The 17,411-nt window shown below is 44.6% G+C and overlaps 1 protein-coding gene across 6 annotated transcripts in view; it reads right to left on the bottom strand.

Annotated features, from left to right (window-relative positions):
• The window catches only part of LOC123376728 (complement factor H-like), a 56,856-nt gene extending 39,445 nt beyond the window's left edge, over nucleotides 1-17,411 (bottom strand). For 4 of the 6 annotated variants that reach the window (XM_045028978.1, XM_045028981.1, XM_045028980.1 and 1 more), the window contains exons 1-3: nucleotides 17,234-17,411; nucleotides 6,889-7,065; nucleotides 1,508-1,696 (exon numbers count right to left, since the gene is read on the bottom strand). In XM_045028978.1, the coding sequence (XP_044884913.1) occupies nucleotides 1,508-1,696; nucleotides 6,889-7,065; nucleotides 17,234-17,396 (529 nt within the window). In that variant the 5' untranslated portion in view covers nucleotides 17,397-17,411. The remainder of the gene's footprint in view (nucleotides 1-1,507; nucleotides 1,697-6,888; nucleotides 7,066-17,233) is intronic. The other 2 variants (XM_045028984.1, XM_045028983.1) reach the window with 2 other exon arrangements.

Here is a 17,411-nt window from a genome sequence, read left to right as displayed (position 1 = left end):
TTAAGATTGCAAAGTGAAGCATTCAAAATATGCATGTGGATTACACTGAAGTCTTTAGTCACCTGATCACACCCTATTTTTCCTGCAGGACCTCTGCCTCATTCAGTGCACAGGCTGGCCAGTGCTCACTGAATGAGATAACTATTCAATATTACTTTTCATCCTCATCTTTCTACGTACAGCCCATTGCCTTATTGGCCACATTAGTCACAAATGCCAAAGGCAGGAGGAAGGCCATCCCAAACAAGTGATGCTAAATGTGAAGCTGCACGGTGTTTTCAGTTGATAGAAGCAGACCCAGGGAGATGGGTAAGTGGGCAAATGGCAGGGGATGCTGTCAAAAAACCTTCTCATTTACCATCTAATCTGCTTACTGAAGGAGAAATTCATCCCTGCACAGAAGAGCAGCACAAGATCTATACACCATTTATGCCCTACCTTGTGCTGGCCCTCTGAACAGCAATTAATTCACCCTGAATGAGGCAGGAGCCCTGTGGAAAATACATAATACCATCATGTAAGTGATGCCTACAGAGGGTGGTGCAGTGCCTCATGAGTGATTATGTCTAATGGAAAGGGCAGGTGTCACAGTCCAGAACACTACATGCACCTACTTGACTGCACACAAGAAATCAAATTGAAGGGTTAAAATCCATGTGCATTTTATATAACAATCTGATATATGGATTGTGCCAGCTTTTTTTCAGACCCAAAGTCCAGAGTTTGGTCAAGAGACCAGAGGCCTAGCAAATAGTGATTAGCTAAGAGAAAGCTGGGTAAACAGATAATCTTGTTTTGCTAAAATAGGCCTGGTCAGCAAATTGCCAGGCGTTGGAGCTAAGAACTAAATAATTGTGTCGTATGCAAAGTTGCAAATTGAACAAAGGATCTCTGTTCTTATTGTGTCAGTCTCTTCTGTAGGGAACGTTCTTCCCACAGATCTAACCTTGAATTTATGAAAATTGGCACGTTAGTATAAGATATGCCATCTTTTCACCTCCCTTCCCAGGGACCAATGCCTGCCTTAAGATATGAAGGGGACAATCTTTATTGCCGTTTCTTTGCTTTAACCCCTAGGAATGTATCTGTCGGACAGTCAAAGGAGTTGCTTCATTCCTATGGACCCCAAATCAGAATTCAACATATATGTTTTATACTAACAACATTTCATCAAATTACTAATTAAATGTTAACTTGCTAACTTGAGACCATGGGCGGAGACACTATGTAATCTTTTAACCATTGGTTAATGTGCTATCTTGTCTTGCTGCAAAACCTATCCCGGGGTGTGGAACTGCCTACCCCGTCATTTTTCCCCGTCCATGGAAAATCTACAGATTCTATTGTAATCAATTGATTGACAGTGTCTCTGAGCCTAACAAGCAAAGTGACACTCTGCCAGCGCTGTGTGTAATAAACTCCTATGCTTGACCTCTACATAGTGTGGATTTATGTCCTTCAAAATAAAACTGAGAAACTGAATTATCAAAATATAATGCAGATTTACCAGAGATACATGAAGGCAAGTCCATGTGCCCATTAACACACTTTCTGACTGAAGGGATTGTGAGGATATATCCTTCACTGCACATAAATTCCAGTGTGTGCTCACTCTGAATCAATTGTGCATGTCTTCGCCTATTGGACAGAAGCAGATTTTTGGTCTCCAGTTGCTGTTTTGTAAGACTACACGGTGCTAAGGAAAAAACAGAAAAAATGAAAATGATAGAGCCTGATTCTTCAGTGTCGTGCATCTTGTGCAGCCATTTACCTGCTCTGTCGTTAGTGACTGCAAAACATGGCCATTCAGTTTTGTACGCTTTCTCTCTCTGTAAAGTGCTTTGTAAGATGCAAGACAGTGGAGGATCAGACCCATAATCTTCATCAATATATAGATTAAAATGTATTTCTAACAACAACTATAAAAGTCACATTGCTGACAAGGAAATAAGCCGTAAAAGAGAGTAACCCCTAAAGAGGAGAAACTGATGATGTATGTTTATTGGCCAAAGTCTATTCTTTCTGCAAATGACAAGCAAGAGCCTGCTCCTGCAGACCGGACGCATGCACGAGATCCCACTGAGACCGATGAGACTACTTACATTCTGAGCACTTTTGTGAATAAGAATTGCAGGAGTGCATCTAAGGCCTGTTCTTGCTGCTGGTGAAGTCAGTGGGAACAAGATAGGTATAAACTTTGTAAGCGAGCCCATTTGTTCCTCCATACTGTAGCTGGTATTGTCCAGGACTTGCTGAAATTAGCCATTTCTTGATGGAAAGGCCTCAGCCCTCCTCTTGCTACACTACTAAAAGGTGCATCAATTATGTGGAATGAAAAGAGGCACTAAAAAGTTGTCAGATAGAAATAGAAGTTCTAAAATCCTACATCATGCACACAATTTATATACAGACTTGGACATGAAAAGGGCTATATCTGTTGGAGGTGGGCAGGAGTTCACAAGTTCTCAGGATGGAGGACAGCCCTGCCGAACCCGGCGTCTTCCCTGGTCTGGGAGACGATCACATAATGCGAAGTGAACGTGTGAACCGAACACTACGTGGCAGCTCTAAAAATGTCCTGGATGGGGACGTGGGCCACGAAGACAGCCGACTAGCCATGGGGGGACACCCGGCAGCTCATAACAGGAACGGATGCACAAAGTGATCCAATTGGAAATCAGCTGGGTGGAAATCAGCTGGCCCCTCACACACTCAGCCGAGGCGACGGACAGTTGCAAGGACTTTCTGAATGGCTTAGTCTGCTTGAGATAGAAAGCCAGATGAGATAGAAAGCCAGACATCAAGCGTGTGGAGATGGTGCTCCTCACTGGATGCGTAGGGTTTGGGGCAGATGACCAGTAGAAAAATGTCCTGACCCATGTAGTAGGCAGACACCACCTTCAGGAAGAACGCGGGGTGTGGGCAGAGCTGGACCTTGTCCTTATGAAAGACCATGTACGGCGGTTTGGAGGTCAGGGCCCTGAGCTTTGAGACTCGCCTGGCTGATGTGATTGCAATCAGGAAGGCCACCTTCCACGAGAGGTTAGACCAGGAGCACGTGGCCAGTGGTTCTAACGGGAGCCCCGAGACAAGCCAACACCAGGTTCAGGTCCCACTGTGGGACCGGGGGTCTAGAATATGGAAAAAGACGGCCCAAACCCTTAAGGAATCAGCCAGTCATAGCATGGGAAAATACTGTGTGCCCTTGCACCGGCAGATGGAAGACTGATATTGCTGCCAGGTGTACTCTGACCGACGAGGGCACCAGGCCCTGGGTCCTCAGGTGGAGGAAGTAATCAAGGATAAGCTGGATCGGGACAGTCACTGGGGAGATGCTCTGGTCCACCGCCCAACTAGAAAACCAGGACCACTTTGCCAAATAAGCGCAGCGAGTGGAAGGCCATCTACTTTCCAGTAGGATGCGCTGAACCTGGTCCAAGCATGTCCTTTCCTCTCCACCAAACCACTGAGCAGTCATGCCGTGAAGTGAAGAGCCGCTAGGTTGGGATGGAGGAGGCAGCCCTGGTCCTGAGAGAGCAGATTCACGTGGAGCTCCCGCCAGGCCTGTGAGGGTCCTGTAACAATGCTGCCTGGGCCACACCGGGGCAATCAGGAGGACCAGGCCTTGTCTGACTTTATCTTCTCCAGGACGCTGCTGATTAGAGGGATTGGGGGAAAGGCGTAGAGAAGCCAGCCTGACCAGGACAGGATAAAGGCATCGGAGATAGTGCCCCTCCCCAGGCTCCCCTTGGAGCAGAACCGGGGGCAACGACAGTTCTGCTGAGTTGCGAATAGGTCCACCCGGGGAGTTCCCCACCTTCGGAAGAGCCGGTGGGCCACCTCCGGGTGGAGGGACCACTCGTGTTGCAAAGAAAAGTCCCTGCTCAAGTGATCTGCGCTCTCGTTCAGGGCACCCAGTAGGTGGAAGGCCTTCAGGTGGATGCATGGGCTATACAGAAGTCCCACAGTCTGAGGGCTTTGCAGCAGAGGATTGAGCTCTGCCTTTCCTGTTGATATAGAACATCAAGGCCATGTTGTCCGTGCAGACTCTGACTACCTTGCCCTCTAGGTGCGAGTGGAAGGCCACACACACCAGTGGCGCAGCCTTGAGCTCCTTGACGTTTATATGTAGGATCAGGTCTTGAGCCGACCACAGACTTTGGGTCTGAAAGTTCCCCACATGGTCCCCCCAGTCCAGGTCCGACGTATTGGACAACAGCTCCAACGACGGGGTCCTGTGCCAGAACAGGACCCCTTGGAGCTTGTTGTTTGGGGCGGATCACCATCGTAGGAAGGCGATCACAGAGTCCGGCATGGTTAGGACCTTGTCCATCCTGTCTGTGGCCTGGGAAAACTTCGAGGCCAACCAGAGCTGGAGGGGCCTCATCCTGAATCTGGTGCGATGGACCACATACGTTCATGCTGACATGAGAGAGGCCCTGGCTGATTCTGCATCCAGGAGCGCCCCGATAAACTCTATGCATAGGACTGGGACTAACGTGGACTTGGTGTTGTTTACCAACAGGCCCAAGGCAGTACATGTGGACAGGAGGACCACCACATGATCCCTCACCAGCGACCGGGAGGTGCCCTTGACAAGCCAATCATCCAGATAGGGGAATATCTGGACCCCCCACCATCTGAGGTAAGCTGCTACCACCAACATGCATTTTGTAAACACCCTGGGGGCAGTGGACAGACCAAATGGGAGGACCATGAACTGGTAATGATTCTATCCCACCACGAAAAAGAGGAAGCATCAGTGCCCCTTGAATATGTGGATGTGGAAGTACCCGTCCTGTAGATGGAGGGCAGAGTACCAGTCCCCAGGATCCAGGGAGGGGATGATGGAGGCCAGGGTGACCATGCGGAACTTGAGCTTCACCGTGTACTGGTTCAGGCCTCAGAGATCCAGGATGGGCCTGGGCCCCCTTGGGCCTTTAGGATAAGGAAATAACAGAAGTAATACCCCTTGCCCATGAACTCCTCAGGCACCGCCTCTATCACTCCTAGTCCTAGGAGCCCACCCACCTTCTGTCCTCTGTCCCAGATTTCCCACAGTGCCACTGCAAAGAGGGAGTCTTCTTAGCCCTCTTGGAATACCCTGTGGATGGGGAGTGGGGCTGACTGGTTGATGGTACGAGAGGGTCACCGCGTACTGATGCTGTGGTGCCGGGTACTGGATCGGAGCAGCATGCCGGGGTTGGGGTCAGCGCCAACTCCATTAGGATGGCCCAATGTCCCTTTGTCTTTTGGTCCGAGGCTTAAACGACTAGCAAATATTGCACCTTTCACTGATATGGGTTTCTCCCAAGCAGCGCAAACATTCTGCATGCAGGTCACTCCTTCGCAAGACCCCGGGGTGGGCTCACTGACTACCTAAACTAACTAAACAGCTAACTAACTACAGGTACTAACGTTGAATGAATGAACAGTTCTGGGGACAAGCTATAGCAAAGCTGGAGCAGAGCAGTTCCAACGCACCTTCACTGGCAGCAAGAAGGAACTGAGGGGGGTGCGGAGCACGCAGCTCCCCTTATAGCGAACCAGGCAGGCACCACTCCAGGGGCTGCGGCGGGCGCTCCCCACTACGGATACTGCTAGCAGAAAAACTTCCAGCACTGGTGCACATGGTGAGCACGCACACCTATTGTGGAATACACATGAGCAATCGCTCCAAGAATAACCCAGATACACATCCGTCTGGTTTGTATATAACTTTGTCTAAGTCAAGGAGCCAGGATTTCAATTATCTGAGGTCCTAACAAGCAGTATAATCTTAGAGTATCCCCTAAAAGGATGAGAAGCCCCTGTACAATAGCAAGTAGTTCTAGGATACTTTGCTTTTAATAAGACTTCCCCTTATACAGTGTAAGTAAAAATATCACATACGTTCAGTGTCCTGAATATTACAGTGCAAAACTAGCAGGATATCAGCTAATTTGTTTAGTAAACTACATTAAAAGAAAATCAACCCACACCCTGTCTCTAATTGCAACAACTAATATAGAATTCATGAACTTTCTAATAGAATTTTGGAATTTTAATCACTTCCATGCCTATTACAATAATGCATATGTAAAAAATAAACAATAGTGCATTGGACCTTTGCAGTTATGTTGAATATTTTACTTCTTTACACACCGTAGCTGTAGTATGTATATAGTGCACATCCCCAGGTTTATCTAGGCATATCCTGTTAGAACATCCCCCTCACTCAGTGGCTTTTTCCTTGCTTTCAGGGGAGGACTTATAGCAGTGAAGCAGGCCATGATAAATGGAGAGATGCACCCCTCTCCAAGGAACAGCCTTAGGGGGCCCATCAACTCCTATGAGGTCACTGAAATGAGGATCTTGATTAATATTATTTGACAATTTCTCCTAATGTTGCAGCTCTCTTCTCTTTCTTATGATGATACAATGGTGTTTCATCGCCATATTCTTTGTTATGGATATTTTTACACCATGCCTCCAGTAGTCAAGTCCTGTGTCATTGCTCGCATTTAGGGTTAACAACAAAAATCTTGGAATTTGATAAAATGGAGAAAACTCTCTTCTGTAATATAAATAAATAAATTTAGATGTTTTGTTGTCTTATTGTAAAAGAGAACCACCTAATTCAAATTTCATATTTGAAACTATTTGGTGATCTGCAGAGATCTCATTAATAGAAACTCCTAGGGACCAGATATGGCTTGAGCCATAAACGAGATAGTTGGATCCAAGGATCAAGTGTGGTCCATCGGAGACATGAATCAGCTCTGAATTCTGATACCACTTTCCCTGTCCCCCATAGTTGAGGAGCGTTTGAATTCATGGATTTGATTTGGGTCCATCTCTACTAAAGAACCAGTCTGTGGGAAAGAGCAAAGAAGCAGTTCCTCTTACCCAAACACTGTGGTGCAGGTGTCCAGGTTTTTCCACTGCATGTGATCCATTCAGTTCCCATCAGGCTGTATGCAGGATTGCACTTGTATTGCACTTTGTCACCTTCCCTATACTCCAATTTGTCATCACTAACAATCCCCCCAAAATCAATAGCAGGCGGCTCTTCACATGCTGGAGCTGCAATAGATGCACAGACATTATTGTTGTTGTTTGATGTAGGGAAATGTTCTAAGATCATTTGGCTTAGTAATGAACACCTTACAGGTGGCTTTCACAATTCATTTATTTTAATAATTTATAATTCATCTATCAACATGGTACCTAGGAACACTACTGCACAAACACACACAACGCTCAGGCACTGCAATAACCTGACAGAAAAGAGGAGAGAGATGCTTTACATTAGACTAAGGCTTGGCTGCACTAATGAACCTTGCACCATGCACTGAACATCAGCAACACAGAACTGACTCATCACCACAGGGAGTGAGCACAACAGCTGTGGACCCTCCATATGCAAGAATGTCCTGCCTCTAGTCCCCAAGAGTGCACTTCAAGGGACTGTCTGCAGCAGTGCCTCAGCTGATCTGAATTGTCACAATGGTGCATAAGGACTGAAGGAGCCTCCAATGTGTCACACCATGTATGGTTTTATAGACTAAAACCAACATCTGGAACTGATCACTATACAGCAAATATATATATAGCAGAAAGAGGTGGTCTAGAGACAGGCAACTATGATGAGGAGCATGGAAAGAGCCAGAAAATTGAGACCATGAAGAATTTATTAATACGCTGCATGGTCCTGCTCCAAAGAAGACCTTTGTTCAGACCCACAACAGTATTCTCTGAAATGGGTAAAAGCTCCTTTGCAATTCTTCCATAAACATCCTTGTAATATGGAGAAAAAATGGATTGTGGATTACAAATATAACCAATGGAGTTAATGTTGGGTTACAGACAAAAGTAGATGAGCAGGAGATGAATTGAGTCTCATATGTATAACAGGGCTGGGGTGGAAAGCAGCATACAACAATAAATATGGAGGTCTCACTGCATTATATAATGTGGGCTCCAATATTTACCCCTCTTTAATCCCACTTGATGATCTGGTCCTAGTTTACCAACTAAATTGATACATGCTGTCCTTTCTTCTGTAGGGTGGATTACACAGTGCCTTAAAGATGGATGGGCTCCTTTACCAAAGTGTTTCCATGAGTAATTTAATGGTTGAAGAACTCTCTACCTTTGTCATATTGGACCTTTCTTCCTGGCCATCAGATGAGCATTGTGCTCATGTATGGGACAAAGTTTGAGGTTCATAGGGGGAAATTTACGTAACTGAGAGATCCTAGGATTATGTCTGGATCTTTCTTTAATTGTTTCTTCTTACTTTGACAAGTCACAATCTATTGTTTGGGAAGGTGTCAGTATCATAAATAATAGAACTTACTGCCAGTGTCTGATTTTATTTAAATCCTAAGGACATAAATTTTATGTAAAGTACTAGAGTTTCAGAACTCTTTCTACTGACTGTGTTGTTGCCTTAGGTATCTTGGGTTTCTTCCTAGGGTCCCTTTTCTCCATCCTACAGAAGAAAGGAACGTACATTCAGATAATAAAGTACTAAAGCTGAAGTGAGAACTAATGAGTGAGTATTCAGAATTTATCAAATGGAATTTTTCTTGCATGTACTTTGTAATATTATACGTTTTAAACTTTTCTTTTGAAGTGAGACCCTGTGGCTACCCACATCTAGAAAATGGAGCATTAACTATTATGAATACTACAAAGAATGAGCCTTTCCAGCACGGTTAGGTGTATCAATGTACTACAGATGTCTTGATGGTTACATATCTAAAAGCAAGGACAGGTGGAATCTAATCAACTGTACTAAAGAGGGCTAGGATCCAATGACAAAATGCCTTAGTAAGTAAATGTATATTTGCCTTAATTTCTTAAATGTCTTAGTGTACTATATATACTAATAATTACATAAAGCAGCAGCAGCATTGGCAGGAACAAGGACTGGGGTGGGGTGGGGTGGGGTGGGGTGGGGGAAGGGCAGGGTGTTACAACACTGCTCTATTCTGGTACCTACACTTCCCTGCCAAAGTTGTCATCCAGGAGCATGAGCGTCTCTTTAAAAAGACTCCTCCTCATACCTGGAGCAGCAGAATTAGAAGGAACCAGGGCTGGGGACAGACCTTACGTAGACAGGTTGAGGGATTTGGAGAGGGGTTGTTTTTTTTTCCCTCTCCTTTTCCTTCCTCCTCAGTGCTGGACCCTCAACCAGCATTTCCATCCCTGAAACAAAGGGATGGGGCTGAGGTTGGACTTGATATTCTCTGAGAGAAAGAGTTGCAGAGAGGAGCTCAGGTCTGGTAGGTTTAGAATGATCAATCATAACCTGCGTAGGTAGAGACCCATGGGAAGGGATATGGTAGGCTGAGAAATCTTCTTAACAGGAGTAGAGGCTCTTTAGTGCTTGGGGATATTCAGTTGTAAGGGTAGGAAAAAAAGTCTCACAGAAAGGTGAAATGACTTCCAAAGTTCACACAACAAGTCAGTGGCAGAGTCAGGAGTAAAACCCAGGTCTCCTGATTCCCATGCCTGTGTCCTATCCATTAGACCAGTGTTTCTCAGCCAGAGGGTTGTGACCTCCAAGAGTGGTCACAAAAAATCACCATAGGGGTTGTGTGATGTTGAAAATGACACAATCTAAAGCAAAGGAAGTCTTGCTTCCACAATTCCCGCACATCCTCACCCTTCAAGGTCACGTATTCTCTATCAACATCTTGAAACCACACATAAATAATGTATATAGGCTGGGTACCTGGAAGATTGCTTCTGGGATGGATACTAATTGCAGGGCTGGGGAGGCAGAAAGAGCCAAAGAGCTTTCTCAGGCTAGTTTTCATAAAGCTAGAGCCTTACTACATGAAGTGGAAAGCTTTGATTTCCAGTTGGAGAAACCTGTGACTTACACCCAAGTTTTCTCAGTCTGCTACTCAGAGTGTTTCATGGAGCACCTACAAATGTATTACAGTCTGGCCAGCCCTGTTCCCTGGCCCTTCAGAGAGTCTCCAGCCCTGTTTCCATCACCACTCATCACAGCCTGATCCCAGACCCATGCCAGTTCTTGCTCCCCTCCTTCTGCAGCCTTGCACCTCAGCTACCTCAGTACATGTCCTAATTCTAGGTCTGAATCCAGTCCCAAGTCAGCCCTTCTCCTGCGATACCGTCATGCCAAATCTACACTAGCTCTTCCACTATTAATCACTGAGGTAGAGTGATTTTTGAGCATACGAACTATTCTGTCTTACAGCTAGAAATGGCAGAAATATCATATGTTTTTTTCTTACTTTTGCTTTTAGAAAAAGACTCATTTTTTGAGGCCTGGATGTTTGAAAAGTTTTTTTTTCTACATTTAAAAAACGACCTGAAAATCCCCCTTAGATTAATTATAAAGTTGCTGTCAGGAATCACTACTGCCTGTGAAAACTTAGAAGAGAGGAGTGGGTCACAATAATACTTATAATTGGATTCTGTCTGAATGAAATAGTGTCGTGAGTATGCACAGTACTTTACAGGGCTCAAACAAGGACAAGATCCCTTCTCCAAAGAGTTTACAGTCAAATTCAGACCATCACAATGCACAGGATAGCAGTTCTAGTACCAGGACAGTAGACTCAGAGACATTGGTGGTTAAAATGATATAGAAAGTGACAGGAGAAGAGGTGAATTCTAAGGAGGGGTTCTGAAGTAGAGGATCCTTTTTGCACAGAGTGGGTGGGTTTCCCACTGGGACTGTCTTGATAGGAGGCACAAAACCACAAGAATCTCACTCTTCAATCACAATCACACCTTCCTGGCACTCATGACTCATGCAGGTGGGTAAGAAAGGGTTAAAAAAATATTCAGGGGGTCCGAATTTTGGTCTTGAGGCTCGTTCTTTGCTTCCCAGCTCTAAGGGGCATGGTGGGCTGTGGAGTCAGCATGCTTAGCTCTTGGTTAGGATCTTGGCAGAAGGGAGCAACTTGTGTTTCTCTGTAGCAAATCTTCAGACTCAGAGTCACGGCTTGGCTACACTTGAGAGTCACAGCGCTGGTGGTGGCTTTACAGCGCTGTAACTTACTCCCCATCCACACTGGCTACAGCGCTGGCCGTACTCCACCTCGACAAGAGGAATAAAGAGAACAGCTCTGCTCTTGCAGCCCTGGGGTGCCAGTGTAAACAGCGATTAATCTTACTACGCTGTAACTGACCTCCGGAACCTTCCCATAATGCTTTTTAAGTAAAGATAACACACTTTGGTTTTTTGTGATGCCTCTCTTTGTTTTGTTGTGAACTCGGGGCTCCCAGAGCTGCTTATCTAAAAAACAAACACAGCTACTGTTTGCTCGAGCAGAGGCAGGCAGGGGAATGAATGTCCACAGCTAGTGTTTGCTTGAGGAGAGAAGCAGCCCGGCGGGGGGGGTCCGTTTTGGAGCAGCTGCTTATCTGGTCTGAAGGCTATTTGCATTTAGTGAATGAGAGAGGGGTGGGGGAAGAGGTCAAAACTTTTAAAATGATTGAAGGTTGGTGCTGTGTATCTTCAAGTCCTTAGAATTTGCAAGGCAGGGAGCTGACACAGTGTCAGCTCCAAAAATCTACTCTCTCTGTCTCCCCCACACTCCCTGTCACACTCCACCCCACCCACCTCTTTTGAAAAGCATGTTGCTGCCACTTGAACGCTGGGATAGCTGCCCATAATGCACCACTCCCAACAGCACTGCAAATGCTGCAAATGTGGCCACACTACAGCGCTGGTAGCTGTCAGTATGGCCACACTGCAGTGCTTTCCCTACTCAGCTGTACGAAGACAGCTTTAGTTCCCAGCGCTGTACAGCTGCAAGTGTAGCCAAACCCTCAGTGTCAGTGATAAGTGGGTGAATAATGACTTAGCATGAAGCCTTAGCAGCTTGGGATGAAATCCTGGTGCCATGGAAGTCAATGGCAAAACTCCTATTGACTTCTGTGTGGTCTGGTTTTCGCCCCTTGGATAACAGCTGATGAGTTGGGAATGGAATTGCTTCAAGAATAGTCAGAGGATACTTTAAAGAAAAAAATGCCCAGTTGCTAGAAAAGATGCCCAGTTCCTAGATGCACTTAACCTTTTTGTCTTTAGGAAAGTGTTCTGTCAGTCATTTGGAAGGTGGTAAACTTATATATAACTATGGGGAAAATTACCACAAAGTTGATGAAATTTCATGTGTGTGTGTTCATGAATATAGTCCTGAAAATCTGCACACCAAAGTTATATGCACAAAAATAACTGGTTGCCTTCTCCAAGATGCATCCATAACAGTAAGTAGCATTTATGTTCTACTGTGTTCCTGTTTAAAAACTCTAAACATGTTACTATCTTGGTCTGCCTAAGAAAAACACAAAAATCGAATGGGGAGTTGACTGCCCAGCCTCTTTTTTCCCAAACCCATGGGTAAAACGGTGATTCTGCTTTCCCCCAACCCTGTACCCTTCTGTCAGTGGTTTATGTTTGATTGCAGCTTGTGCTTGCTCATAAGAGTCTGCATACCCAGCTAATTCACCCACTGCATTTACCTTTTTGTCCCTCAAATACTGTTTTACCTTATCACTACACACATTCAGGAAGTGTTCCTGAGTAACCAGATCACACATCCCTTCAAAGCTTGTAATGCCTTTCCCCCGCACCCATTTATCTACCAAATCTCTCATTTCATTGGCATAAGCCACATTACTTAATCCAGATCCCCTCTTAAGACTCCTGAATTTAACCCTGTAGGTTTCAGGTGTAACCTGTAACTGTTTCAAAACCAGTTCCTTAAATTTACCATAGTTTGAAGCATCATCAATAGGCATCTTATTGAATATGTCCAGAGCTCTACCAGTCAATTTTGCTATCAACATGGTCATCTTCTGATCTTCAGGGATGGCATGGAGGGTGCACAGTCTCTCAAAGGTGATGAAATACTCGGCGATATCGCTGGACTCGTTATACTGTGGACATAGTTGCTCCCATTTATGGATTTTTGGGGAAGTGGAGCCAGCAGGTGGAGGGTTTTGTCTCCTCAGCTCCATTAGAGCCAGTTCATGTTTCTGGGCCTCCCTCTGGGCCTCCATAGCCCTCTTGTGGGCAGCTTCTTCCCTTGCATTTTCTGCCTCCAAAATACTAATTTCTATTTGTTTTAGTTCTAGCCGTCTCTTATGTTCATTTTCTTTCTCTTTTGCTTCCAGTTTGGCCAGCTTTAGTCTATTAGCGGCGTCACTAGTACTCATTTTCCTGCTTTCTTGTGCTGGGTCACACCCCTCTGCAGTTCATTGAAACTGAGATGCACTCAGCTCAGGGGATGCTTAGTTAACAGAGACTTTCACAGTGCCCAGTGTTCAGCCTTTCTGGAAAATTTGCAACCAGTGCAGTTTTAGCTTCTTTTGACCTTCAATCTTATTTATTTTGCTTCCTTTTCTGTTCCTACTTCCCTTTCCCGAAATAAGCAAACAGAAAATAACAAACTAGTAACCACTTTGTCTGTTCTCCAGCCACCACACCTAAAACTCACCTAAAATCACTACCTGTACCTTAAAGCAATCAGCTGTGCACAGACCCTGCTCAACTACGCCACTTTGACGGGTTGGCTCACAGGAACCCCCTTGGGAGCTTCCAACCGATGTGCCAAGACTACTTCTATCCTTGTTTTCCCTCCCAGCTCAGGACTCCAGCACCCTGTCTTGCTGAGCCAGACACGCTTGTCTACCTCAACAAAGACCCAGAGTCTGAATTACCTGCCCCAAAGCTGCAGGTTTACCTGAAAACAGCTCACAGAAGTGTGCTTGTCTTTAGCACCCAGATGCCCAACTCCCAATGGGGTCTAAACCCAAATAAATCCGTTTTACCCTGTATAGAGCTTATACAGGGTAAACTCATAAATTGTTCGCCCTCTATAACACTGATAGAGAGATATGCACAGTTGTTTGCTCCCCCAGGTATTAATACACACTCTGAGTTAACTAATAAGTAAAAAGTGATTTTATTGAATACAGAAAGTAGGATTTAAGTGGTTCCAGGAAGTAACAGACAGAACAAAGTAACTTACCAAGCAAAATAAAATAAAATGCGCAAATCTGTGTCTAATCAAACTAGATACAGATAGGATCCTCACCAGTTCCAGAATGCTCCCTTTTACAGTCTAATCTCCTTTTAGCCTGGGTCCAGCAATCACCCCCCCCCCCCGTAGTTACTGTCCTTTGTTCCAGTTTCCTTTAAGTATCCCGGGTGAGGAGGTGGAGAGGCTCCTTCTTTAGCCAGCTGAAGACACAATGGAGGGGTATCCCAGGGATTTAAATAGACTCTCTCTTGTGGGTGGAGACCCCCCTCCTCACCCTGTGTAGAATCCAGTCACAGAATGGAGATTTGGAATCACATGGGCAAGTCACCTGTCCATGCATGACTCAGGACTTGCAGGGAGCAGCCATTACCCACATGTTACCTTGAATGTCCTCAGGTAGACTTCTTATGTGGATTGGAGTCTTCCAAACTCTTCTGTCTATTAAATGCTTCCTGATTGAGCACATTCTTCTCCCAAAGAGTGACCAAATGTTTTAACTAAGGCTACTTAGAAATCAGGCAATTATACAGCCAATGTTCATAACATTGAGCACACAAATGGTGCCTACATACACCTAGGATGAACATAACCTTTACATAGATATGTTACATGGCATATGCAGCAAAACCCTATCCAGTTATATCATACATACATTTATGAGCACCCCCACCCCATAAAGCCTTATGGAGTACACTGTCACAGCATCCATAACAGTAAGTAGCATTTATGTTCTACTGTGTTCCTGTTTAAAAACTCTAAACATGTTACTATCTTGGTCTGCCTAAGAAAAACACAAAAATACCAGTTCTAGCAGGAGACTTGTTATGGCCATGTACCTTTCTGACATGAGCAACTGTGCGATCAGTTGCTCTGATATTTGCCCTTCCTCACTCAGTCCGTTCCTGCTGTTTGTCACCCCAACTGGTTGTGTCATATCTAGTAGTTAGATTGTAAACTCCTTGGAACAGGTATGAGGTATTTTCTTATCTTCTGTGAAGAGCCAAGTGTACTTTTGGATGCAATAAACACAGTAATAATTCTCAGCCAGCACCAGTTTCTCCTTATCCCTACTCCACTCCCCATCTCTGCTCCCTATGCTCCTGCTCTCAGTTTTGGCACCTGGCACAACAGTGGCCCTTAAATGTCAGGAGGAGCAATTAGCAGGAAAGTCCTGCACAACACCTGCAGTCCTGGAGCATGTGCAATGCAGACAGAATCTTGAGAGAATTTATCCATCAAACACTAACAAGTCTCTACTGTGCAAACTGAGATTTTCCTATGCTTATAACTTGCCAGATTTGGGAAGCATAGAAAAAGTCACATGCCTGACACCAGGTGGAAATCCCAGCCAGATTTCAATTTCTTACGCCAAAGAACATGGGTGCTAGAGCTCCTTAACAAAACATTCGTAAGAATATGTTAACAAATGCAAAACAAAATATTTCTTCCTCATTTCATTGTTATAAATGGCTGAAATATCTATTTTAACAGAAACTTTCCAAACAAAATTCAAACTGAGGATGACACTCAGCATAGAAAATATCAGCCAGAATGATTAAAGTTTGACAAAGTTATAAGCAACTGAAAACTAGGTCTTATAATGGAAAGTGTTGGGCATCCTATTAACAGGTGTCACTACCTGAGCCATCTATAATCCAGCCAAATTGTGACATTTAGTGACTAGCCCGTGTCCAGGACATATGCAATCTGATGGTCTGAATTATTTTATTTCTCTCCCCTATACGCTTTTCCTACTAGTCAGGAAGTGACGGCTTTAGAAATTACAGCATAAAAGAAATGGAAGGCGGAGCCATCACTTCAACACACTTCACAACACCCAGAGGAACATGCTACAACCATACGAACAGATAGTATAAGGCACACACTTCTCCTGTCTGATAGGATGCTAGAGCAGGCTTCTTGTGGCACATCTTGGAATAGGTAACCAGCCATTTTTTGTGCATTCCGTGGTCTTTTCCCTGTTGTCCAAATCAAGGTGAAATCTATAATTAGATTCTACTCTGATTATATCCTCTTTTCTGAACACTCTTTTCACACACTCCTAGGCTGGTGATGGCATTGTCCCAGAGCAGTGCAACAGTCTTGCCATGTCATAAATGCAGATGGGATTTCCAGTGTAGCTGGGACCTGATCTACTACTGGCTTTGTGATCAAGATCAGGAGACCACCCGCAATATGTGGGTTCCGGGAGCAGAACCCTCCCTGCTCATTCCAGGTGGAAGGTCTACCCCTTCCTCTAAACAGATAGGCTGGTTTAATTGTGAGTAGAGTAGACCCTGGCAGGATTAACCCTGAGGTCAGAAATGCTGAACATAATCCTTAGTAATCAAATAAAACAAGGGTCTTACAAGACTCCTTCATTGCTCAACCCTGATTTATCCACAGAGCAGGTCCCCTCTAAAAATTAGGTTTCAGATGGATCATCCTTTCCCACCACTAAACATAAATAGCCCTTATCTACTCAGAAACCCCACAGTCTCCTGGAAAGTCATCACTCCAAGACATATTTTACCATATGACATTGTGGGAATGGACAAAGCAGGTCTGGTGTCAGAAATCAAAATGCCCACTCACTCTATACACATATGTAAGGTTACTGTCTCCATGGTATCTATAAATCAGGCCCACATTGCAGAGTGTTTTCTTCCATCCATATAACACAGAATCTGGAAGTGGCACAAAACACAATTTCTAAACAAACCAGAACACAATGAATATAATTACAATTCATATAGTGTGGCATAAATAAGAGATATATGAATACGAGTGAATTTCATCAGCTGTTCTGATAACAGAAGTAACACATACAGACGTACTCAGCTTTTTCACTCTGAACGATGCTATATTTTGGGGGATGCACTCAGCCCTGTTTTAACAGGCAGAAGCTCTAACAAGTGGAAATATTCTCTAGAACTACCCAAAAATGAGAGTCAATAACACAACTTCTGCCTTCAAAGATTTTCATTCACTCTGTTGTTAAAGGCTGTCTCCTGTTTACTGTACATTCGATGGTTTTGTCCTTGTAAAGCGGGGTTGGGGATGTCTCCGTCAAATGACGTGAGCTCAAATTGTGTATTTGAGAGTTCACTGTAACAGCACTTGACTATGTGCAGCATTGAACATATTTAATATCACCCCACACCAGGGAAGTGTTAAGCTAAAGTGTTGTTGAATATTTGGTTCCTTTTGCATCTTACCTTGTCCTTTAGCAGAGAAAGCCCAGAGTATCTGAATGATGATACAGCTCAGCAAAGTCATTCTGAGGGTTGACCAATTAAATCCAGTACTTGTAATGGCTGGTGTTAAGTTCTGTGCTTCTCTGCATTCTGTCCTCAGCAACTGCTTTTGAAGACTGATCATGCATTCTACTCCCAC

The sequence above is a fragment of the Mauremys mutica genome, chromosome 8 (assembly GCF_020497125.1).
Source record: "Mauremys mutica isolate MM-2020 ecotype Southern chromosome 8, ASM2049712v1, whole genome shotgun sequence".
Classification (NCBI taxonomy): Eukaryota; Metazoa; Chordata; order Testudines; family Geoemydidae; genus Mauremys; species Mauremys mutica.
This window is presented reverse-complemented; position numbering and strand designations above follow the sequence as displayed.